At 46.5% G+C, this 23,880-nt stretch overlaps 1 protein-coding gene and 1 long non-coding RNA gene across 4 annotated transcripts in view; one reads left to right on the plus strand and one right to left on the minus strand.

The window, feature by feature from the left end:
* Positions 1-23,880, plus strand: part of RCE1 (Ras converting CAAX endopeptidase 1) — a 46,569-nt gene that overhangs the window by 7,126 nt on the left and 15,563 nt on the right. For both annotated transcript variants that reach the window (XM_066582524.1, XM_066582525.1), the window contains exons 3-5: positions 13,264-13,347; positions 13,432-13,510; positions 13,674-13,841. In XM_066582524.1, the coding sequence (XP_066438621.1) occupies positions 13,264-13,347; positions 13,432-13,510; positions 13,674-13,841 (331 nt within the window). The remainder of the gene's footprint in view (positions 1-13,263; positions 13,348-13,431; positions 13,511-13,673; positions 13,842-23,880) is intronic.
* Positions 11,372-23,880, minus strand: part of LOC136581881 (uncharacterized) — a 41,711-nt gene continuing 29,202 nt past the window's right edge. The window contains exons 2-3 of one of the 2 annotated variants that reach the window (XR_010787098.1): positions 13,344-13,485; positions 11,372-12,151 (exon numbers count right to left, since the gene is read on the minus strand). This is a non-coding gene — a long non-coding RNA (uncharacterized lncRNA). The remainder of the gene's footprint in view (positions 12,152-13,343; positions 13,486-23,880) is intronic. The other variant, XR_010787099.1, reaches the window with a different exon arrangement.

Genomic DNA, 23,880 nt, shown 5'->3' on the forward strand with positions numbered 1-23,880 from the left:
ATCCAAATTTTTTCCTTTTGCTTTGCTTGAATTTATTCAAAAACTGTGGGGTCAAAATATGCAGTACATCCCTAGATAAATTCGTTAAGGGGTCTAGTTTTCAAAATGGGGTCATTTGTGGGGGTTCTATATGGTTTTGGGCGCTCAAGAACTCTACAAGTGGGCAATGGGGCCTAAAAGGACTTCAAGCAAAATTTGTGTTCCGAAAGCCACCGGTCGCTCCTTTCATTTTGGGCTCCGTTGTGTATCCAGACATAAGATTAGGGCCACAATGGGTATGTCTCTGAACACGGGACAAACAGGGGTATCCATTTTTGGGTGCAAGTCTTCCTTCATATGTGTGCTGTAGAAAAAAAGCTGTTTTTAAAATGACAGAATTGCCGAAAAAATGAAAATCACAATTTTTTCCTTTTGCTTGGTTTGAATTCATTCAAAAACTGTGGGGTCAAAATATGCAGTACACCCCTAGATAAATTCCTTAAGGGGTCTAGTTTTCAAAATGGGGTCATTTGTGGGGGTTTTCTATGGTTTTGGGCGCTCAAGAACTCTACATGTGTGCTATGGGGCCTAAAAGGACTTCAAGCAAAATTTCTGTTTTGAAAGACACTGACTACTCCTTTCATTTTGGGCCCCGTTGTGGACTCAGATATAACAATAGGGCCACAATGGGTATATTTCTGAACACGGGAGAAATAGGGGTATCCATTTTGGGGTGTAAATCCTGATTTTCATGTAAACTATAGGAAAAAAATATGTCTTTAAAATGACAGATTTGCAAAAATATGAAATTTTACTTTTTCTCCTCTAAATTGAATTAATTCCTGAAAAAAACCTGTGGGGTCAAAATACTCATGACACCCCTCAGTGAATACATTAAGGGGTGTAGTTTTTAAAATGAGGTCATTTGGGGGGGTATCTATTCTGACACTCATGAGCCTTTCCAATCTCGGCTTGGTATAGGAAAACAAAGTGTTCCTCAAAATGCTAAAAAGTAATGTTAAATTTGTACGTCTCCTAAATAGTTAAAAAAAAAACGAAAGTTTTTCCAATGTGCGCCCAAAATAAAGTAAACGGGTGGAAATATAAATCTTAGCAAAAATTTCTATATTATGTTTGCACATATTTAAGATATTGCAGTTGGAAATGTGAAAAAATGACGATTTTTTTTCAAAATTTTCCCAATTTTGGCGCTTTTAATAAATAAACAGAATTTCTATCGGTCTATTTTTTCCGCCTAAATGAAGCACAACATGTGGCGAAAAAACAATGTCAGAATCGCTTGGATATACAAAACCTTTCTGGTGTTTTTCCATGTTAAAGTGACACATGTCAGATTTGCAAAATTTGGCCTGGTCATTAAGGCGCAAACAGGCTTGGTCACTAAGGGGTTAAAGGAGAACTCACCACCACCTCCCATGGTAATCTGTTCCACTCTTTGATCACCCTCACTATCAGAAAGTTTTTTTTTTTTTTTTTTCTTTTCTAATATCTAATTTGTGTCTCCTCGCTTTGTTTCATCCCATTGCTTCTAGTCTTTCCTTGTGCAAATGAGAATAGGGCTGATCCCTCTGCACTGTGACAGCCTTTCAGATATTTTCTAGAAGCTATTAAGTCTCCTCTCAGCCTTCTTTTTTGCAAGCTAAACATTCCCAGATTCTTTAATGATTGTGCTTTGAGAATCTCTTTTCACAATATTTCCCAACCTTCTTGGACATTTCTGTCCTTAAGAACATCCAGCCATTGGATTCTTCCTATCCTCTTTCTGAGTTCATTAAAATCTGCCTTTCTGAAATCTAACCTTGAGGTCTGATTTTTTTTCTCAGGTCTTCCTCCCCTTTTTATCCAAAATTTAAGGATAGCATGATTACTGCCTCCTAAGGTCCCAGCCACCCCTTCTTCAACCATTCCTTCCCTGTTGGTAAGAATTAGGTCCAAGATAGCAGATCCCCTTGTTTTCTCTTGTACCTTTTGGAAGATAAAGTTGTCAGCATTGTGGATAAGAATTTTTTGGATCCATTACTTTTACCTGAGAGAGATTCCCAACAAATGTCTGGATAGTTAAAGGGGTTGTCCCGCGCCGAAACTGTGTTTTTTTTTTTTTTTTTTTTAACCCCCCCCTCTGTTCGGCGCGAGACAACCCCGATGCAGGGGTTAAAAAAACAAACCGCTCAGCGCTTACCTGAATCCCGGCGGTCCGGCGTCTTCATACTTACCTGCTGAAGATGGCCGCCGGGGTCTGCTCCCTCCGTGGACCGCAGCTCTTCTGTGCGGTCCATTGCCGATTCCAGCCTCCTGATTGGCTGGAATCGGCACGTGACGGGGCGGAGCTACACGGAGCCGGCATTCTGCACGAGCGGCTCCATTGAAGAGAGCAGAAGACCCGGACTGCGCAAGCGCGGCTAATTTGGCCATCGGAGGGCGAAAATTAGTCGGCTCCATGGGAACGAGGACGCCAGCAACGGAGCAGGTAAGTATAAAACTTTTTATAACTTCTGTATGGCTCATAATTAATGCACAATGTACATTACAAAGTGCATTATTATGGCCATACAGAAGTGTATAGACCCACTTGCTGCCGCGGGACAACCCCTTTAAAATCTCCCATGATCACTGTGTCATGCTTCTTTGAGAGCTTGGCCATTTGATGTAGAAAGAGTTCATCAATATATTCTGCTTATCCAGGTGGCCTATAGTAAATGCTTGTTCTCTCCTTGTATTCTTACCCAAACAGTTTCTGCATGTCTAGAAATACCATGCTCTGAAGTTTTAATCTCTGTGGAGATTAATGTTTATCTAATATAAAACGCAACACTTCCTCCCCTTTTTTTAGGTCTGTTACTTATAAATAAGTTGTATCCTTCAAGCCTTGTATTCTAATCATATGTATCATTCCACCAAGTTTCTGTGTTGCCTATGATATCATATTTCTCTTCCTGGTTTAGGAGCTCCAATTCTCCATGTTTGTTTCCCATCCTCTTGGCATTTGTGTAAAAACATTTTAGTTTGTGATTCGTGTATCTTGCTCCTTTACTTTCGTTCAGATTTGTTTTGTCTTTTGTTCTTCCTTTTCACTTCTAATAGCGAGGTTCTCAAATGTATTAACAAACTGGATATTTTTACCTGGCCTTTCACCTCCCTTCCCATATTCTAGTTTAAAGTTCTCCTAATGAATGAAGCATGGCGCCCACCAAGTATATGCTTACCTGTTTTTTGTAAGGTGCAACCCATCTCTAGCAAGCAGTCCATCGTATAGGTAATTCACTCCATGGTCTAGAAATCCAAATCTTTGCTAACGGCACCATCGACGTAGCTAGTTGTTCACTTCTAGAACCCTCTTCTTATTCCATGGCCATCTACTGGGAGGATGGATGAGAAGACCACCCGTGCTCCTAGTTCCTTCACCTTCTTTCCAATGTCTTCAAAGTCTCTGCAGATACTTGCAAGGTCCTTTTTTGCAGTGTCATTTGTCCCTACATGTATTAGTAGGAATGGGTGGTCTTCTGTAGGACTAAAGAGTCTTGACAGCCTATCAGACACATCTTTTGATTTGTGCACCTAAAAGATAGCCCACTTCTTGTGAGATGTCAGGTCTGCAGGCAGCGGCCTCTGTTCCTCTCAATAGGGAATCCTGCACAACCACCACTCCACAGTAACTACACAGTACTTTGTAGGTAAAGTCCTTTCTTGCAGTACCTCTTTCTCCTTCTGCTTAGGAAGCTGTACCAGGCCCCCTGTGTGAGAACCTGTTACTGGGTCCCGATCAGTATGGGTGCTGGCTAGCTTCTGATCCTCCTGCTTCTTTGAGTTACATGCTTTCATTCCTCTGCTTCTGCAGGTACACTGGACCTTTCTTTTCCTTCAACATTTTGAAGACTTTCTTCTACTAGGAAAGCCTCACCTTCCTTAACCCTTTCCAATCCATTTATTTTTTCTCATCCATTCTCCCCAGCTCCAAATAAATTGGAGCTGGGGAGAATGGATGAGAAAAAATACATTTTCCCTGCACCCTCCTGAACCGACAGAGTTCAGGAGGGTGCAGGTGCTCACTGCACCGTGGAGGGACCTGCTTACCTGTCCGGCGTCTTCCGCATTCTCCCTTCTGCCTCCAGGCTCGGCAATCATGTGACCGTTGGGGTCAGGTGGCACCCAGTGGTCACATGATCGCTGCTCCGGGAGGCAGAAGGGAGAATGCGGAAGACGCCGGACAGGTAAGCAGGTCTCTCTCCCCCCCCCCCCCCCCCGGTGCAGGCTCCCGGCTCAGCGTTCATGTGACCGCTGGGTGTCAGGTAACACCGGCGGTCACGCGATCGCCGGGCGGAATCTCGTGCATTACATAGCGCTAATTGAGCGCTATGTAATGTGTAAAGGAGAAGGCAGAGAGGGTTTTTAACCCTTTCTGCCTTCTCCTCAGTGGTGCTTGATGAGGATCAGTACAGGAGTGTATCTGCACCCAATATGTCTGATGATTGGGTGAAGATGCACTCCTGCAGTGTCGGGCCTGTCCCGACATCGGAGCTGTGGAGGGAAATGATGTCGGGGCAGGCCCGACATTGGCTTGGAAAGGGTTAATAAGTTTCAATGTAGCTATTCTCTTTTGAAGACTAGGCACCTTTTTCTCCAGTAGAGACACAAGCTATATCCTCCGAGCAGCTAGGCTCAGCAGTCTTCCTGCTTACAGTGATTCTTTGCTCTTCCCAGAATGCACAGAGAATATGCAAATTATCTTCCTGCAGCTCCAATCTCTGGTCTTATATCCAGAGTCATAACTTATATCCCCAAACTCGGTGGTTACCTACTTTCAGCCCATAAGCTTAGCTAATATGGCTAAAAGTAGGTGACAGGCTCCCTTTAAAAGATGGACTTTTCCTTTAACCCCCTCCCTTTTTTTTTAAATTAATTTATTTATTTTTTCATCCCTCACTTTCAAAATACCATAAGGATGTGTTTTTTTTTTTTTATGTTGCTGTTGTTTCTTTCTTTTTCTTTTGTGGGACAAGTTGTGTGCTTTTAAATTTTATTTATTTATTTTTTAATGGTACCTTTTAATTAGAGTTGAGCGAACATACTCTTCCTAGCTTGATGCTGGTTCGAGTATTAACATACTCAATGGTGCTTGCTACCCGAGCGAGCATCACGCCGTGTTCGACCCCGCCCCACTTTTGGCCCCTCCCCGCTGCGACACTGCACACATCAGCGGTAGTTTGTGGCTGGCTTGGCGGAGGAGAGAGAGGGAGAGGGGTAGAGAGAGAACAAAAAAAAAAACACAGCTCGGCAACTGGCGGGTCTCATACAAAAATGCTTGAGTCTCCCATTGAAGTCAATGGGGTTCGTTACTTGAATAGAGCTCTTGAATTTTACGAAACGCTCGCTTCGAATACCGAGGACCCGAGCATTTTGGTGCTCGCTCATCTCTACCTTTAACGTATTAGAAGACGTTTCTAAGTGGGGAGAAATGGAAAATGAGCATTGTTCTGACATTGCATATTTTGTTTTTTGACTACATTCACTTTTGACAAATAATTTGATAAATTTTATAAATTGGACTATTGCAATCTCTTTTGAGTGACAGGGAGCCCCCTCCCTTTGTCAGGCCGTTTAAATTCTGTTGTCATAAAATTTTAGCTGATAAGGTGCCGGAAAAGAGGGAGCAGTAGAAAATTAAGCTGTCAGTCCAACTTTACTGACATATCTACTACTCAGGCTAAAAACCCTTTTACACGAGACTATTATCATTCTCCTGCGGGGTCTTGAACGATAATTGTCCCGTGTAAGTATGCAGAAACGGAACGATTGGAAGAGAAGTTGGGGCTATACAAATAAAGATTATTATTTATTATTATTAGTCCTTCACTTTTAGGCAGCTTTAAATCTGAACGACACATTGTTCGGTCTAAACGACAGTCGTTCAGTACTGAACGACCGCTACTTACAGTGAATAGAGGGGGACAGGGGAGGAGAGCTCTCCTCCAGCCTCCCTGCCTGCCGCGCTGTGAGCGATCCAGCAATGCTTGCTCCTCTGCAAGCATCACAGGGACAAGTGTCGGGCATCGTTTTCCCCACACTCCTTATGTGTAAAACGGCCCATAGACTGTAGTGTCTATATCTAGTGATATGTAGAAGCTGCAGAAGACAAATGGTGCAACATTTTTAATTAAACTCTAAAGCAAGGATGATTATCAGCCTAAAATGCATTCATTTAAGTGAAAAAAAAAATCCTGCAAAGGTATGCTTAGCTTTAATCCTGGATGGGAAGAACTGTGCCCGTGTGAAATTTAAAGTTTTGGTGCTAACCCCTTAGTGATGGCCCTCTAGTGTTTTTATGTCTTGCAGATGCAGGATGTATATGAAGGGTGATCGCGGGGCGACTTGCCTTGATACATCCCGGGTGCCGGCTGTTTCTTACAGCTGATGACCGGCGGCAACAGCATCGATGGGCCGCACGTAATTCGGGGTTGTTAAGCCTTTTAAATACACCTGTCAACTCTGACACTGGCATTTTAATCCTCCATTGAGGTTCAGGGGTCCCGTACAGGTTGCTTCTTGCCCGGCCCGCCTCAGAAGAAAAGGTGGCACATCCGATTCATATATATCTGCATGTGGCCCGCCAGCGAGAGCCCCCCGTTTGGTGCAGAGGGCCGCATCCCCTTCTCATGGGCAGGCGATGTTATAGGGGTAGGCTGCTGGAACTGGGGAGCCGCTATTTCCACCAGCAAGGACGCAAGAGGTGAGTATGCGCTGGCGACCTTCCCTTTCCCCTTCCCTTGGCTCTCCCTGTATGTCGCGCTCTGTGCAGCCCTGGGCATCGGGCAGCATGGCGTAGGGTAAGCGCTAGCGTGCCCATATTATAGTGCAGCGGCTGGCAGGTTAATCTCTCCCTTTGCTCCCTTTGAGCTCGCGGGCAGCGCGGGGGGCTGTTTCTGGTTGATGGCTTACCTGGTGGTGTTCTGGTGCTGGTATCAGGGCACTAGCACGCTGAGTGGGCATGGCTACACGCGGTTGTGTCCCGCCGAGACACCTTATTAGCACAGCGCGTTGACATAGTGCCGCCCGGGTCTTGGGCTCCTGGCAATTGGGGGCACTCTTGCAGCATATGGGGCACAATAGGGGGCTTCTATGCAGCCCTGGGAGCGTGGCTCCGACTTGACCACGCCCCTAGTGACGCACGGGGCGCGGCTTCACGAAACAAAGTATAAGGCGTGGTCTCGCGTCATAGGGGGCGTGGCTTCGTGGCGCCAGGCGTGGCCTTGCGGTGCAGGGGGCGTGGCCTCGTTGTGATGCACGGCGCCCCTCCCCATCCCCTCCCTTCCTCTCTTAGGATTGTGAGGAGGGATGATGTAGTGATGCAGCATATCGGGAGACCGCGCCAAAGATTGAGACTGCCCTGCGCCTCCACTCCTTGCTGCTGTGCTTGCTGCTGTGCTTGCTCAGGCTGGTGTGCAGTACAAGTCAAAGCTCCAGGAGGCCTCTTCAGCATCTGCAGGCTCTCGACCCAGCGGCTCCCCAGACCTCGACAAGGACCCAGGGTAAGCTGCCTGGCGGCTATCTCTCCCCTCTTGCTGCTCATCCCTTCTGCCGGCGGTTGGCATAGAGGAGGATAGTTTGCAGCTTTTTGCCAGGTTGAAATCTCAGCACCATGTCCGACCCCAGAGTTCTGGAGGCTGGACCAGGGACAGCAACAGTAACGCACTTTGCTTGCTCACGCTGTAACCTAGAGTTCGCATGCGGACAGGCTGAGCTATTTTGTAGAGACTGTTCCCCAGCGAAACAAGTGACAGTGCAAAGCACCCCTCCCCCGTTCAGCCCCCATTTATGGCCGAGCTGGAGTGGGCCCGCTCCTTGTCCCTTGCAGGGTCGATCCTCACTCGGGCGTCTGGTGCGATTTTTGGAGAAGTTGGCACAGGACGCTTCCGGTTCACGTGAGAGAAACAGAGATGGCTCGCAGCGCGGCCGTCGGTGAAGACGGGAAAGGCCCCCGGTCTCCATCCTCCTCGTCGTTTTTGCACTCCTTGGGTACGAGGTTGCGTCGATCGTCGGCAGAGAAGGTCTGTTCGGACGAGGATTGGTCTGAATCCTCCTCAGACTTTGTCATGGAGGAGGATCAGGTCCTTAGATTTTCGGCGATGGTGGAGAGCTTAGGTGATATGTTTCAGCTCACTGAGCAAGAGCCACAGGCGTCTGGGATATCTTTTTCTTTTAGGCAGCCCAGACGCTTCCTGAAAACCTTTTCTGCCCATGAGGCCTTTGACAAGGTCCTATCTAAGGAGTGGAAGGCACCGGGATAAGCGGTTTTTTTTTCCAAGTTGGGTTACTTGGACGGGAAATACCTCTTCTCGCAATAATTAGGAGAAGTGGTCGATCCCACCACTAGTTGATCCGCCTATCTCTCGCCTGTCTAAACCTATTATGCTGCCTACGGCGGAGTCCATCTATCTCAGAGATTCCAAGGATTGAAAGGTCAAGGCGTTGGCGAAGACTGTTTTCGAGGCGGCTAGGTCGGCTCTTAAGCCTGTGTTTTCCTCTTCCCGGGTCAGTAAGGCTATTACTGACTGGGCAAAACTGTTACGAGGGGGAGTCCTTGAAGGGGCTTCTCCCGGGAATTTGCCAGGCACAGCAGATGCAGCCAAACGTGTGGCTCGGGCCTCTGCGGCACCAATGGCAACTCGCGGAGCCTATGGTTAAAATCGTGGGATGCAGATGCTTCTTCAAAGGGGTCGTTAATCAATATGCCCTTTGGAGGATCTCGCCTTTTTGGCGCCGAGCTAGTCGGGCTCATCTCAGAGGGTCAACGGGCATTCTAAGCTGTGAATGTTCCTGCTCTCGTCAGATGGTGGCCCTCAGCCAGCATGTCCGCCTGGGAAGCCCAGGTCCCGATGACTTCTACGGGTGAAAAGAGCTCGCTTTTGCCGCAGAATCGTCCAAAGCGGTCATCCCCGCAGCAGAGATGTTCATTCCTGTCGCTGGACGAGTTCTCGCAGGATGGAGAGGAAAGGTCCGCAGGAGCGGGAATAAAGGAAGAGGCCTCCCTTTAAACCAAGGTCTCTTGGCGTGGGCCTCAGCCTACGAAGAGTTCCAAAAGCCCTCCGCATGAGGGACTGCCCCCACCTGTTTTCGGATAGGGTGGGGGGTCGGCTTCTCCAGTTCAGCCAGGTCTGGTCGACGCATATCTCAGATACCTGGGTGCAGGAGGTCGTGTCCAGGGGCTATGCGATAGAGTTCCTAACGCAACCACATGTCCGTCCCTTTTTTCGGTCCAGAACCCCGGGGGACCCAGGGAAAGCAGCAGCTTTCCTCAAGGCGGTAGACACTCCCTATTTTGCAGGGGTGGTGCAAGCTCTCCCCGAGCATCACTTCGCGGGGTTCTACACTAATCCTTTGGTGGTCCCCGAAAAGGGTGGCTGTCTGTCCGATTGTATATCTAAAGAAGTTGAACAAGTTGGTGGCGGTTCGTCATTTCCGCATGGAATCTGTAATACCGGTCATCGCATCCTTGGAGGCAGGGGAGTTCCTTTCCTCGATAGATATCCAGGATGCATATTTACAAATCCCCATTCATCAGGCGCACCAGCGCTTCCTCTGATTCGGGTACAGGGGGAGCATTTCCAGTTCGCGGCGTTGCTTTTCGGGCTGGCAACAGCTCCCAGGGTGTTTACAAGAGTCTTAGTGGCAGTAATGGCATTCGTGCATTCCAGGGGGGTCGTTGCCATGCCATATCTGGACGACATCCTGGTAAAGCCCTGACCCAGCGGGACAACCTGGAGAGCCTGCAGATTGCCTTGGACACTCTTCCAGGTTTGGCTGGCTGATCTATATAAGAGGTCATCTCTTGTGCCAGCACAATGCATGGTGTACCTGGGGATGTGCTTCGACACAATTCTGGGTCAAGTAGCTCACCCGGAGGCAAAATGCCAGCTGCTGCAGAAGCAAGTACTGTCCCTTCTATCACGGTGACCGTTGGCGATCCGCCATGCAATGAAGGTCTGTCTTGGGCCTAATGGTCTCGTTTTCTGAGTTGAGGCCACGGTACTGAGGGCAGGGGTTTCTCAGACCCAGTTATTCAAACAATGATTAGGGCTAGAAAGCCGTTGTCATTGAGAGTATATCACCAGGTAATTCCAACTAGAATATGGTGTGCTGTGCTGTCAGCTTGCTCACTTCACTACCACTGACGAGGGCTCTGTGCAGCCAATACGTGTCTGGTTAGAGATGGGTACACCTGGCAATTTTAAATATGACTAAATAGAGAGGATTACAAATTTTGCTCTGCAGGCAAGCGTGGATTACACTTTTTCCTGCATGGAATTTTTTGCGTTATCACCGGGCGTGGAAAACATTCCTTCGCTGGTGCGAGCAGAGGGGGGCACACCCGAGGCATTTCTCGTTGGCTCGCCTCCTGTCTTTTCTCCAGGACGGGTTGAACTTGGGCCTGAGCCTCAGCTCCCTTAAGGGATAGGTACCGGCCTTTTCGGTTTCCGGTGCCACCCTGGGACCTAAAACTGGTTCTGGATGCCATACAGGCCCATCCGTTTGAACCATTAGCGGAGATACCGCAGTGGCTGATGTCCTGGGAGGTCGCCTTCCTGGTGGCGGTTACCTCTTTTCGCAGGGTGTCGGAGATTGCGGCGCTGTCGGCAAAACCACCTTTTACGGTTTTTCACCAGGATAGGGTGGTGCTGCGACCGGTGCGGTCTTTTATCCCAAAGGTGATGTCAACCTTCCACATTAATGAAGACATTGTACCACCATCGTGTCTAGAGGCTGTTCACCCTAGGGGATGGGCTCTGCATACCTTAGACCTAGTCCGTGCCTGAGGACGTATTTGGACCAGACCGCGTCCTTCCGGCACTCATTAAAGGTTAAATTTTAATGATGTGTCATATGACTACTATTGTTGCTCTCTGTTCCCGCATGGCTATTCCAACTGCTGGCATGACAAACTAATTAGCCTGCTGTCGGCAGGAGGGATATAGCCAGAGGGCGGAGCTAACTTTTTGTGCTTAGTGTCGCCTCCTAGTGGCAGAAGCTATATCCCACGGTCTTTGCTGTGTCCCCCAATGACGAGAGAGAGATTTTACGGTGAGTAAAAAAAATCCTCTTTTTTTTTTGGTCACCCTGTCTACAATAAGAAGCTATCAAAAATCCGTATGTATTCCAAAATGGTACCAATGCAAACTACAGGACGTCCGGCACAACTATGTCGACGGAAAAATAAAAAAGCTATTGCTCGCAAAAGATTGCGACAGAAAATAATAAAAAGAAAATACAAGTAGTACATAAAAAAGAAAATGTATAAGTTTGGCATCGTAGTATTCGTACTGACCCAAAGAACAAAGTCAACATGTCATTTTTGTTGCAGTTTGTGTACCATAGAAACAAGACACATCAAAAGATGGTGGAATTTATTTTTATTTTTCTTCTCATTTTCCTCTACTTAGAATTTTTTTTTAATGTTTTTCACTAATTATATGGTACATTAAATAGTACCAATGAAAAATGCAACTCATCTTGCAAAAAAACAAGCCCTCATACAGCGACGTCGCTGGATATATGAGTTGCGCTTTTTTTTTAAAAGAGGAGAGGAAAAAATAGAAATAAACAAAAAAGCTCTGTCACTAAGGGGTTAAATGCAGTGAAACATTGGATGTGCCATCCGCAAGGAATACGCCTTAAGATTAGAGCAAGCTGGGAATCCGTTAAATTCCGAGATTTAGACCCATGCAAGCTAGTCTTCTTCTGTATATAATGACCCGCACCCAAAAAAGTTTTCTGGTCAGCAATTTTTCTTGCCAATATGACATTTATGAACGGATTGACAACCGAGTGTTTTCATTCCTCTTGTCAAAGCGGTGTAGTAGTGTCAGACTGTTTTGATAACACCCAGTTGTCAAGTTTTTTTCAGAAATTTCTAGGAGGTATAACTGGAACGGCACAACCCAGCGTTATAAGAAAATATGATCCAGAATTGTTCTACAATGGAGAATACAACTCTTCACTAAAACAAAAATGTCTGGAGAGCTAACGAATTCCCTTTAAAAGGTTTGCTAGCTTTCCCTGCTGGGAACTCTATGTTTGTCTATAGTGGTCAGTACAGAAATCTTGATCTGGGAGTCGTCCTCAAAGTCCCCGGTATGTTCGCATCACCAGTTTATTTCACCTGGCATGAAAAAAAAAAAAGGTGTAAGTAAACTTAAAATAGTAGTATTTCTCTCTAGCAATGTATATGTAGCAACATGCTATGGTCTGCAGTAACACTCCTTTCTCAAATCTTTTTTTTTTTCCTTTTTTCCTTCTCGTTTCTACTTATTATGCTGCTGTTACATGCAGTATTGCAAGGGCTCGTGTCCACGGGTATTTTTTCACCGCTTAGTGCGTGTGTGTTGCTTAGCCTTGTGATGAGCAGTGAATTGAGTCAATGAAAGCCAATTGTGTGTGTGTATAGACACTGTGTTAATGTGCACCCGAAAACAGATCGCAGCATGCTCTATTTCTCAGCGTATCACGCAGTGTGAGCCCTATACATTTGTATAGGCTGCATATGCAACACTGTCCGTACACAATACATTGTGTGTGGGCGGAATTTTCATACGCAGCTTTACAATGAAACAAAGAGGGATATTAAAAAAGAAAAAAGATCACACTGCGCAATACACTCTCAGCCATATGCGGTCTCTGCCGACTCTTTGCAGACGCGCTATTTACAAATAACGGTAAAACGCTGCCGGGGTCCCGCAGCATTTTACCGGTATGGCCATGGGAAAAACGACCCCAGCATGCAACAGTCTGCAGATGTGTTTTTGTTTTTTGTGTGTGTGTGTGTGTGTGTGTGTGTTTCTACTTTTATTATGTTTTGCATATGCCTCTCCTTTGAAATAAATGGGAAACACTTCTGATCCTCTATTGCCCGTGAAATAGAAGAGGATCGGTCTTTCAAAGAAGCGACGTGAAGCGTTTTTGCCTGAATAATGCCTTGCATCCACGGGTAAAACGCCTGATGACTAGTGCAGTACCAGGCTGAATTTCTCAGCCCATATCGCGCTTGCCTGTGTAAAAACAGTTATGGAAAGGATTTCTGCCTGTTAAGGCATTACCACAGTAATGTTGAATTCTCATTTGTGTTGGAAGTTTGGATAGTAACTGTAGCATGGTTCTCTGTCTCTTTGGTCATCTTGGCTGTATGAGACGTAATATATTGTATCCTGCTATGTTCTGTACATGTTGAAATTGACTTATTCGTTGAATATAAATGCAGTGTGTTCTCTTCTCTAGACAGATGCAGCCATACTCTCTCTCATGGGTTTCCGTGTAGATGGGATTCTCCCAGCAACAATATTACCACTGCTACTTACCATGGTAAGACAGGACGTTCAAGGCCATCAGTAGTTTCATGCTTCACCTTCAGGTTCTATTTAAGGCACTCTGTTTACTCAAATGCAGATTTTGTTCCTTGGTCCTCTTGTCCAACTGTCTCTGGATTGCCCATGGGGTCTTCTTGAGGGATTGAAAATTGCATTTGGTAAGTGTTTTTGTTAGATAACAATTTTCATTACAATTAAGTTATTCTTGCTTCACTTTCAGACCTTGCTGTGTGTAATTAGCATTAATATTGGAAAGCACTGTTCACTATGTTTGCATCTTCATTATTTATTTTATTTCCTATTTTTTTTTTTTTTCTTCAGATCCTCATTTTTGGATGCTTTGTTTCACTGACATGCGTTGGCTTCGTAACCAGGTGATCGCCCCTCTTACAGAAGAGTTGGTCTTTAGAGCTTGCATGTTGCCTATGTTGGTTCCATGTACTAGTCCAGGGACAGCTATTTTTACATGTCCGCTGTTTTTTGGCATTGGTAAGTATAGGACTATCTAAACTATTTTATTTGCTTTATCCCATACAGACTTCGCTTGTTCATTTCTGAAAAACTGACAATTTGGGTGGTGTATTGAAATTAATGAGCTGTAGGCCGCCTACGCACGGCTGTATTCCCATTGCGAAATCCGGGGCCGACGTCCGCCCCCGTATTCAGCAGCAAATACCTGCCATAGCATGCTATGGCAAAACGTGATTTTATGTCCACGAGCGGAAATCGATTGCGATTTTAATTTTTTTATTTTTTTTCCCCGCTCACGGAGGAGAAAATCGTAGCATGCTGCGATTCTGTGTGACCTCCGCACGGGCAGCTTTCATTGAAGCCAATGAAAGCCGACCGTCCCACAGCTTTACTGCGGAAGGGTCGAGGAATATGCGTCAGCGATGTCGCAGGTAATCTGTTCTGCGCATGCACGACGGCCGGCACATCCACAGCACAGAGAATGCCTGCACGCGAAGACGACGGACAGGTACGCAGGGATCACTGCCCGGGCACAGGGTTGGATTCCGCAGCCAGAATGTGACCTATTTGTGTGCAGGCGGCTGTAGTGTATGTGCATATATATTACACACACACAGCATCATGCAATTAGCACCATTCCTTGCATGCTGCAGACATGCACACATAGAAATTGGTGAACATCTGACTACAGATTCACTTGGCTCATGAGGTTACTGTAAAGCAAATGTCTGAATGCCGTTAACAGCACCTCGGGCAAGATTGCTGTCCCTACTGTGTACAAAATATAGAAAAAAAGAATCCTTATAGTTTTTTGTTTTTTTTAATTAGCAAATAATGAAGGTAGTTAAAGGGAATCTGTCATGTTGAACATGCAGCCTGGTCTACCAGTAGCCTGTTATAGAGCAGGATGAGATCAGCAGATGAACTATTTAGGATTTAAGGAAAAAGTTAGCACAGCAGGACTCCAGGATGGTCACCAGGGCAACCAAGATTTTGCAAATGGCAACAAGGTTTTCAGGCTTGCCATGTCGCGCAGCCCTAAAGAAAATAAATATTTATCGACATCTAGCAGACATGTCACATGATAAGCATACCTGCTAGACTATCCGCCTCCGGACGACACACCGGTCTCCCCGTCCATATTCCAGCTTCCTGTTTGCTATCAGTGGCTCTTATAAAACTAATTTAGGGGAAAGTGTCTGAGTCTTGTTTGTGTGATTAGGAATTTGGGGGCACCTGAGAGTTGAGCTCATGAGATTTAGGGCCAAAGGTGGTGAAGAGGGCATGGCTTTTGTTAATAGGGGGAGCTCTGAATGTGATTATACTGCAAGGAGGGGAGTGTTTGTATTTAATTGTACTGGGGGGGTTGGTTTTGATGTGATTATATGTCGGGAAAGAGGAATGTAGCGAGGTGATACTATTTATACGAGGGTGCAACACTCTGGATGTGTATTTTTTTATTTTTTTTTCTTTGGTTTGGGGAAGGGCACTCTGGATGTGTATATGTAACTTCAATACGGGGAAACTTTTTTTATTCTAACATTATTATTAAATGGGTTATACAAGGTTCCAAATAGGATAGAGGATAAGTTTATAATCCTTGTAGGTCCGACCTCGGGGACCCCCTTTGATCTTGAGAACGGAGGTCTGGTCAGTCCCAGAGGTGAATGGAGCTGAGGTTGTGCAGGCCCGCTGCCGCTCTTTTCACTTCAATGACAACGTCGAAGATTGCCAAAGCGCTGTCATGGAAGTAATTGGCCATTCACACTTGGACTCACCTGACCCCCATTCTCGGGTATCGGTAGGGGATCATAGAGGTCGGATATCGCGGTCGTTCATATTTAAACTATATGTGAACAAATGTACATGGAGATCCCTCTATGAACAAGGTGTCAGCAAACAACTAATGAACAAACATTGCTTTATGTAAAAGCAAAGGAACGATTATCATTTGTACACTTTTCTGAGTGTTTAAATACGGTATGTATAATATGAGGAAGGCTGTCAATCACTAATAAGACCATCCACAGGACTCCCAAGGCCGAAATGAGCAAGAATTTAAATATATAAAATTAAGTGATATGTAATTTTGTGAAAAGTGTTCAGTATAGATCATTACTACTGCAATGTAACACACAGCCCCTAGATTGTACAGCATCTCCAAGGTTATGGCTGGGTTCTCACTCACCGGAATCCAATCCCATCCTGGAATCCGACTCGCTCAACAGATTTCCACCGGGAAAAGCGCTGCTTCAAAACCCGCGGCACTTAGCCACGGCTTTTGAAGCAGCTTGGCCGCTCCCATAGAGGAGAGCGCGGCCGCAGCGGAAGAAGGAAAAAAGTGAACATTTAACAATCTTTCAGAGCTGAGCAAAGGGTAGACCTTCAAAACACCCATATTTATAGCCCATAGCACAGTACATGCGCAAATGAAGAAAAAGGTGAAATGCTTTAATTTTGTATTTTATTTATTTTTTTAAAGTTTTCTCTAGCATTCGTTACAGATAAAACTGTTTTAGAATATCTCTCTGCAAGTGAACACCAAATGGCAGTGAAATGATGCTTGAAAAAGACCCTGTTTACAGGGCTGAAACATTGCTGCTTTTCTGTATGTCTGGCTAAGGATAAATGTGCAGTTGTTGGTATGATGACGTCCTACTTTACTTTCTTTGGAATTGCACTTAATATGGATGTATAAAGGACTATCATGCAGGACTCCTTGTGTGAGGCGGTCTTACAATTATTTTGCTGTTATCCTGAAAAGTCATCAGTAGTGTTGGAAACCCATTTATCCTCATGGTGATCGGGTCTTTTTGCACCTTAAAGGGGTTTTTCCACTTTTTAAAATTTAAGAGATGGGTGTAGCGTAAAATGACAAGAAGCAATACTCACCTATCTTCTTTCCCCAGGAAACGTCTGTGTGGCTCCGCTGGCATTCTTAGTCTGAATATCTGATAGAAGTCAGGTGACTGCTACAGCCAATCGGAGTCTGCAGCGTCACCGCCCATTCTCCTCGTACACTTAAAGCACAAAAAAAACTGAAAAAATTGTTTCTCTGTCATAGTAACACAGTATGTCAGCCTATGAGTGTTACAATATTATGCATTATAATCACTAATTACTTTGCAAGAGTTGTTAATCCAGGGACTATTCTTATTGCCAGATTGGCGTTGTTATGGATTTTTTTTTTTTTCCTTAAATGGAAAAATTTTGTCTTCTACCTGATTTAGGCTGGGTTCTCACAGGGCGGATTCTTGGCGGAAATCTTGCGGTTTGGCCGCAGTGAAAAACTGCGAGACTTCCGCCGGGAGAACCACTGCTGCAAAACCCTCGGTGGCTTTGAAGCGGCCCGGCCGCTCGCTCTTCCGCTGTGGCCAGCGCTCCCTTAGAGGAGAGTGCGGCTGCAGCGTAAAGAAAAAAAGGACATGCTGCAGTCGGCAAATCCCCCCCCCCCCCCCCCCCCCGCAGCGGCGGCTTCTGCCGGCTTAGCCACAGCAGATTTGCCGTCCCATGTGGACGAGATTTCTGAGAAATCTCGTCCACATGGCTGGGCTAATCCCGGGATTAGCAGCCGCATGCAGATTTGCTGCGGCGAAATTCCGCACGGAATTTCTGCGGCAAATCCGCCCCGTGTGAACCCAGTCTTAATTTTCTTATTTTTTTACCTTCCTCTGGATCAACATTGAGGGGAAAATGGGCTGAATTGGATGGACATATATGGGTCTTTTTTTCGGCTGAACACACTATGTTACTATGATTTTCAAAAGTGGAGATGAAAATTCCCCCCCCCCCCAAAATCATTGTGTCATCTGGGCAAAATGTCCTTACGGGGTTAATAGATGAAGTGAGATCTTCCATCATGTCCTGAATTTATTTATTTACTTTTTTAATCCAATTGTCTACTGTAGGTGGCTTAGTTGGCTTCCATAGGGCCAGTATACAACCCATGGTTGCAGGGCGTTTGTATAAAGAAAAAACCCACCTGCCTTCTCCTCCGGGTTTTCAGCTGTTGCTAACAGCTGATAACCCGTCCTGTATCTTACTGATTGCAGAGCAGGAGGCTTAAAGCCCCGCCGTAATTTTACTATCGGTGGGATTTTAAGCCCAGGACCAGGCGCTGTATATTTACCGCGCCTGGCCCTTAATGGGTTAAAGAAAAGCTGGATCTGCCACATTTGTTGATGAGACTACAAAAAAAAAATTAATAAAACTCGTATATTTCAGAGACACATGTCGCATAATACCTGATGTCGAGCACATATTTTCAAATTGAGTCTGTCGTAATTTTTTTTTTTTTAACTTTCATTAACGCTGGCTGAAAAGTTTTAGCGAACTTGGATAAATTGCCAAGTTGTGACAGGGCACATGGTTCAGAAATATATATATGACAGATTTAATTCCTATACCCACCTCATTTTAAATAAAATTCAGTGCTCTAAACGTATTGTCTAAAATCCAAGACTAAAATGGGCTATTTTTCAGTTGTCAGAGATTTGCCTTGGAAATTCTCTAGATACTACCTTCAATGTTTGGCCTATGTTTGAGTTGTTATGAAGTGTGTGTGTGTGTGTGTGTGATGTTTTTTTATTTTTTTATTATTAAACTTGAGTGAACTGTTTTCTACACCACTTTGTAGTTCCTCAAAGGAACTTGAAGATGCAATCACTCGATCGCTACCATAGTACACTGCACGATTTGGAATGACTGCAGCCTGTTAGACACTACTGGAGGCAAGGTCTGATAGGATGAATTATGAAAAACATGGAGGCCTATTGGTGACAGGGGGAGACCCTCGCTCTTCTGCTTGCATGCCGCAATCACTATTGATCGTGACATGTGACGGGTTAAACGGTCGAGGTTTGACCAGTTTCTCTGTGCCCAGTTGTTGGCACCCAGCTGAGCCCTGGTTCTTCCTATCACAGGACACCGGTGCCGAGTTAAACCTGTAATCCCGTAAAAAGATGTATGCACAGATCCAAAGCCCATTAGTGGCCTTCGTAAAAAAGGTGTATTTAGCAGTCACAACTAAGTTAAAGGAATCATCCAGGTATTAACCATATTTGGAAATTTGCTCCGTCTAGTAAACAAACCTAAAACAAGTCATGCTCGCAGCACCCAAATTTACTTCACTTTTCCAGTTTCGCGGGTACCCCACTGCCTGCTGCAGTTATCCACCTACATTAGCCGCTGATTGTCTGAAGTGGTCAGATTAGTTAAACACCAATCCTCTGTTGGTATGTCATCACTGCTGAAGCAGCGAACTGGGTACTGTCAGGTGATCGGGTAAGGTGAGTATAACTTCTTTTATGTTTGTTTTTGCTTGGATAACCCTTTAACATTAGGTATTCTCCCAAATATCTCCTCGTCGAGCAGCACCAAATGTAAAAATGCATTGCAAATTTTTTTTTTTAGACTTGCATAAGTACTAGAATATGTGATGGGCTTTGGTAAAGCTTTGGATGGGGTTCACTCATCTGATAAGGAAGTTGGGCCCCACGCACATCTGTGTCGGAGATTCCGTTTGAAGGCTCTGGAGCAAATTCAGCAGAAAAAACCCTGGAAGGAATAACATGGCATGCAGCACTGTTTTGCCCGATTAAATGAAGCCAGCTGAGACCCCAGTCAGTGGACTCTGTTTGGCTCCGACATGTTCCAGCATTTTCATTGCTTGTTTGGGAGGACAGAGCCAACCAATGAAAAAATACAGGAGCTCCGAATCCTGTTGTACTGTAAAGAATCTATATATATAAAGACGAAAGCACTCACTCACTCACTCACTCACTCGCCAAAAGTCCTCCAACTTCCCGATGTCGTAGAAACATGAATTTTGGCACGAGCATAGATTATCTTCAAAATAGGAAAAGTAATTGGGTCCCAACTCGATTATTCAATTCTAGCGCAAAAGAATTGGCGTCAAAATTTAACGTACATAATCTAAATCTCTCACTTCCCAATGTCATAGAAACTTAAAATTTGGCACGGGCATTGAATATGTCATAAATAGGAAAAGTCCCAACTTCATTATTCAATTCTATGCACAAAAGAATTAGCGTCCAAATTTTACGTACGGAATGTAATTTTCTCACATAGAAACTTAAAATTTGGCACAAGCATTGAATATGTCATAAATAGGAAAAACTAACGGGTCCCAACTCGATTATTCAATTCTATGCGCAAAAGAATTAGCGTCCAAATTTTACGTACGGAATGTAATTTTCTCGTGCGTATCATTGGGGGACCCAGCCAGACCATGGGATATAGCAACTGCCGCTAGGAGGCGACAATAAGCAAAAGTGTTAGCTCCTCCCACCAGGCTATATCACCCCTGCAGGCACTCAGCTAATTAGTTTTTAGCTTAGTGTCTGCAAGGAGGCAGACATGTCAGGTCCAGGAGGACGTTATGGCGGGCATACAGGGAGTCGGGGCTTTTCCCTGGCTTTCCTGTACTCCCAGGGAGGGCTCAGGCAGATGGTGTCTCCACCACTATGTGGCGCCCTACCCACCGAAGAAAACGTGGCACGACCCTGCCTATGTGCATTGGCGTCGTTGGCCCGCCAGCAATAGGGTTCCCCCCTCTGGAGCAGCGCCCCTCTCGGACAGCGAGCGCAGGGGGGAACACTGCTGGAGCGCAGAAAGGGGAGTAGGAGCGTACCCGGCACCTCAAACCCCCTTCAAGTCTGCGGTTGGCTGCTAGGACCCCCTTCAGAGGACCCCCACCAGATTGCAAGGCTTCAGGTGTCGTTGGTCCCCCACCCTCCTCTCTCCTTCTCTCCCCCCTTTATCTCACCCAGGCATGTGTTTATGCCCCCCTCCCTCCTGTTTCCTCCCCCCCCTTTTTTTCCCTTCTGTACATTAAGGGATTGGGGGCTGGGTTCTTACCGGCAAGGCTGGGAGGGGGAGGATGCTGCTGCTAGCCATTGGAGTCTTGCTGAGGGCGGCGGCGGTATGTCCTCCCCGGAGCATTCGCGGGGAAGGTCGCACAAGAGGCGGAGATCCCGCAGCTCTGAAAGGGTTTCCCACAGGTCTCGTCGGTCCAGAAGGTCGTCCAGATCCTCTAGGTCACGCCACTCTAGAGAGTCTTTTCACGCTCCTCATGGTTCCAGGGGAACATCCCGGACGTATCCTAGGTCCAGGGAAGATTCTAAGCGGTCTCGGCATACAGGGAGGTCAGTTAGGTCCCATCCGGACCTCTCACGGGCCCCATGCTCTTCAGCCTCTCAAGCAGTAGATCAAGATCGGCCTCCGCACGGTTTTTCGGGGGGTAGTAGCAATCTGGAGGAGGAAGAAGGATCCGCTGTGTCATCTTTGTAAGACCTAGATGACGAACAGGTGTCCAGGCTGTCCACTTTAATGGACAGCTTGGTGTTAGCAGTGAAAGACACGCTGCAGGTAGCCGAGACTCCAATCGAGGTACCACAAGCTACCGTATCATTTAAACGGCAGAAACGCATTCGCCAAACATTTCCTTTCCATCAGGATTTTGAAGAAGTCCTGGGGAAAGAATGGGAGAGTCCGGACAAACGTTTCAGGCAGCCAGGTAAATCCTGGGACGCCGCCTATCCTTTTTCAGAGGATCTAGTCAAAAACTGGTCGGTGCCTCTGGTGGTAGACCCACCAGTATCGCGCTTATCAAGGAGCATGGCGTTGCCTTCAGCCGAGGTTGCGATTCTAACCAACATACAGGATAGAAAACTTGATGCATTGGTGAAGACAACTTTTCAGGCGGCAGGCACCGCCTTGCGACCCACCTTCGCTTCAGCCTGGATGAGCAAGGCGTCAGTGGTATGGGCAAAACAACTGCGCTAGGATATTTTGGCAGGCGCCCCACCCAGTGAGCTGTTAGACGTTACTGAAAAGATCATACAGGCAGGAAGATTCGTCTGCGCGGCGAGTTTGGATACAGCCAAATTTGTTGCACACGCATCAGCAGCGTCCGTGGCTACACGAAGGACGCTATGGCTGAAAAACTGGTCAGCGGATGCATCATCTAAAGCGGTTCTGATGAAACTGCCATTTGAGGGCAAGAGACTGTTTGGCCCAAAGCTCGACGATCTAATTAAGGACGCTACGGGAGGGAAGAGTACGTCACTCCCGCAGGGGGCTGGAAAATCAAGAAAGGCGCCATCTAGGAAGAAATCCTTTTTTCATTCCTTTCGGCAGGTTACATCCCGGCCCACAACAGGACAGTGGACGCAGCCAGAAAGTGCCCCAGCAGAGCAGAGGAAGAATCCTTCCTTTAAGACCAGGCCAGCCTGACGAGCTCGCTCCAAGACACCTAGGGACGCGAGGACAGGAGTATCAGCATGAGGGTCTTCCCCCACCTGCTATTCACAGGGTGGGGGGCTGGCTTTTCCGGTTCCAGGATGTACTGGCACACTGGAACAGGTCGCAGTGGACGTTGGACCAGGGAATCCCCATAACACCAGGGGTTCGCCTTGCCCTGAGATGGTGGACAAGTCTCTGGAGAATCCAGGGGGGTCGGTCACTGTTTCTCAAGAGGTAAGGAGGTCCAGCAATCCTGGTTGCTCCGGATTGGCCGAGGCTAGTAGGGTATCCAGACCTGATCGAGATGTTGGCCGACGCTCCATGGCCACTCCCAGAACAGGAGGACCTACGATCACAAGGACCAATCTTCCACCCGAATTTAAGGTCACTTCGTTCGACGGCCTGGCCGTTGAGACCGTGATATTAAAGAAACGGGGATTCTCGGAAGCAGTTATCCGAACTATGGTCCAAGCCAGGAAGCCGACATCATCGAGAATTTATTACTGCGTATGGAGATGCTTCTTCAGCTGACGTGAAGACCGCCAGATACATCCCATGCAATTCTCACTAGCAAACATTCTAGCGTTTCTACAGGCTGGACTAGAATTAGGGCTGAAGTTAGGTTCACTAAGAGGGCAAGTATCTTCCCTTTCAGTGCTGTTCCAGAGACCAATCGCTAGTAGGTTGGCGGTGTGGACTTTTCTTCAAGGGGTCGCACATACGTCACCCCCGTTCAGGCCACCTACTCCGGCATGGGACCTGAATTTGGTGCTGGATGCTTTGCTATCACACCCTTTTGAACCACTCAGGGACGTACCCCTGAGACTGCTATGCTGGAAAGGTGGTCTTTTTGGTGGCGATCACGTCAATACGGAGAGTATCCGAATTAGCTGCACTATCGGTTGAACCGCCCTTCCTGACTTTCCACCAAGATAAGGTGGTGCTGAGACCGGTTCCGGGTTTCCTACCAAAGGTAGTATCAGCATTTCACCTTAATGAAGATATTGTACTTCCATCTTTTTGCCCGGTACCGGGACATGCGAGAGAGAGCGCCGCACCGGTTGGATTTGGTAAGGGCCCTACAAATTTATGTGGCAAGGACCAAAGACTTTCGGAAGACAGAGACTCTGTTCATAATCCCGGAAGGGCCGCGTAAGGGTTCTGCGGCCTCGAAGGTGACCATCTCGAGGTGGATTCGGTCGCTAGTGACAGAGGCTTATCGAGCCAAGGGGAGGTCACCACCATTCCGGATAACGGCCCACTCTACAAGGGCAGTGGGGGCTTCCTGGGCGGTTCAGCATGGAGCCTCAGCATTACAGGTATGTAAGGCAGCCACTTGGATGTCCCTGCATACATTTGCGAAATTCTATAGGGTCCATACATATGCGTCAGCGGACGCTGCACTGGGTAGAAAGGTTCTACAGGCGGCAGTCCCCTGACTGCTGGGGACCCTTTTTTTTCTGGGAATTCCCACCCTTTTATTTCCAGGACTGCTTTTGTACGTCCCATGGTCTGGCTGGGTCCCCCAATGATACGGACGAGAAACGAATATTTTTGGTATAACTTACCGTAAAATCTCTTTCTCGTCGCGTTCATTGGGGGACACAGCACCCTCCCAAGGATTAATTTCTTTATAGCAGGGCAGAGCCCTTTGGTCTTGGGTCACAGATGACGAGATATATATCCAGAAGACTGGTATGTCTTTACTTGGTTTTACGTTAAAGTGTAAATAATTTTTTTGTGTACTCCCACTGGCTGTTCCTACTGCTTGCATACAAACTAATTAGCTGAG

Source organism: Eleutherodactylus coqui, chromosome 11, assembly GCF_035609145.1.
Source record: "Eleutherodactylus coqui strain aEleCoq1 chromosome 11, aEleCoq1.hap1, whole genome shotgun sequence".
Taxonomy (NCBI): Eukaryota; Metazoa; Chordata; class Amphibia; order Anura; family Eleutherodactylidae; genus Eleutherodactylus; species Eleutherodactylus coqui.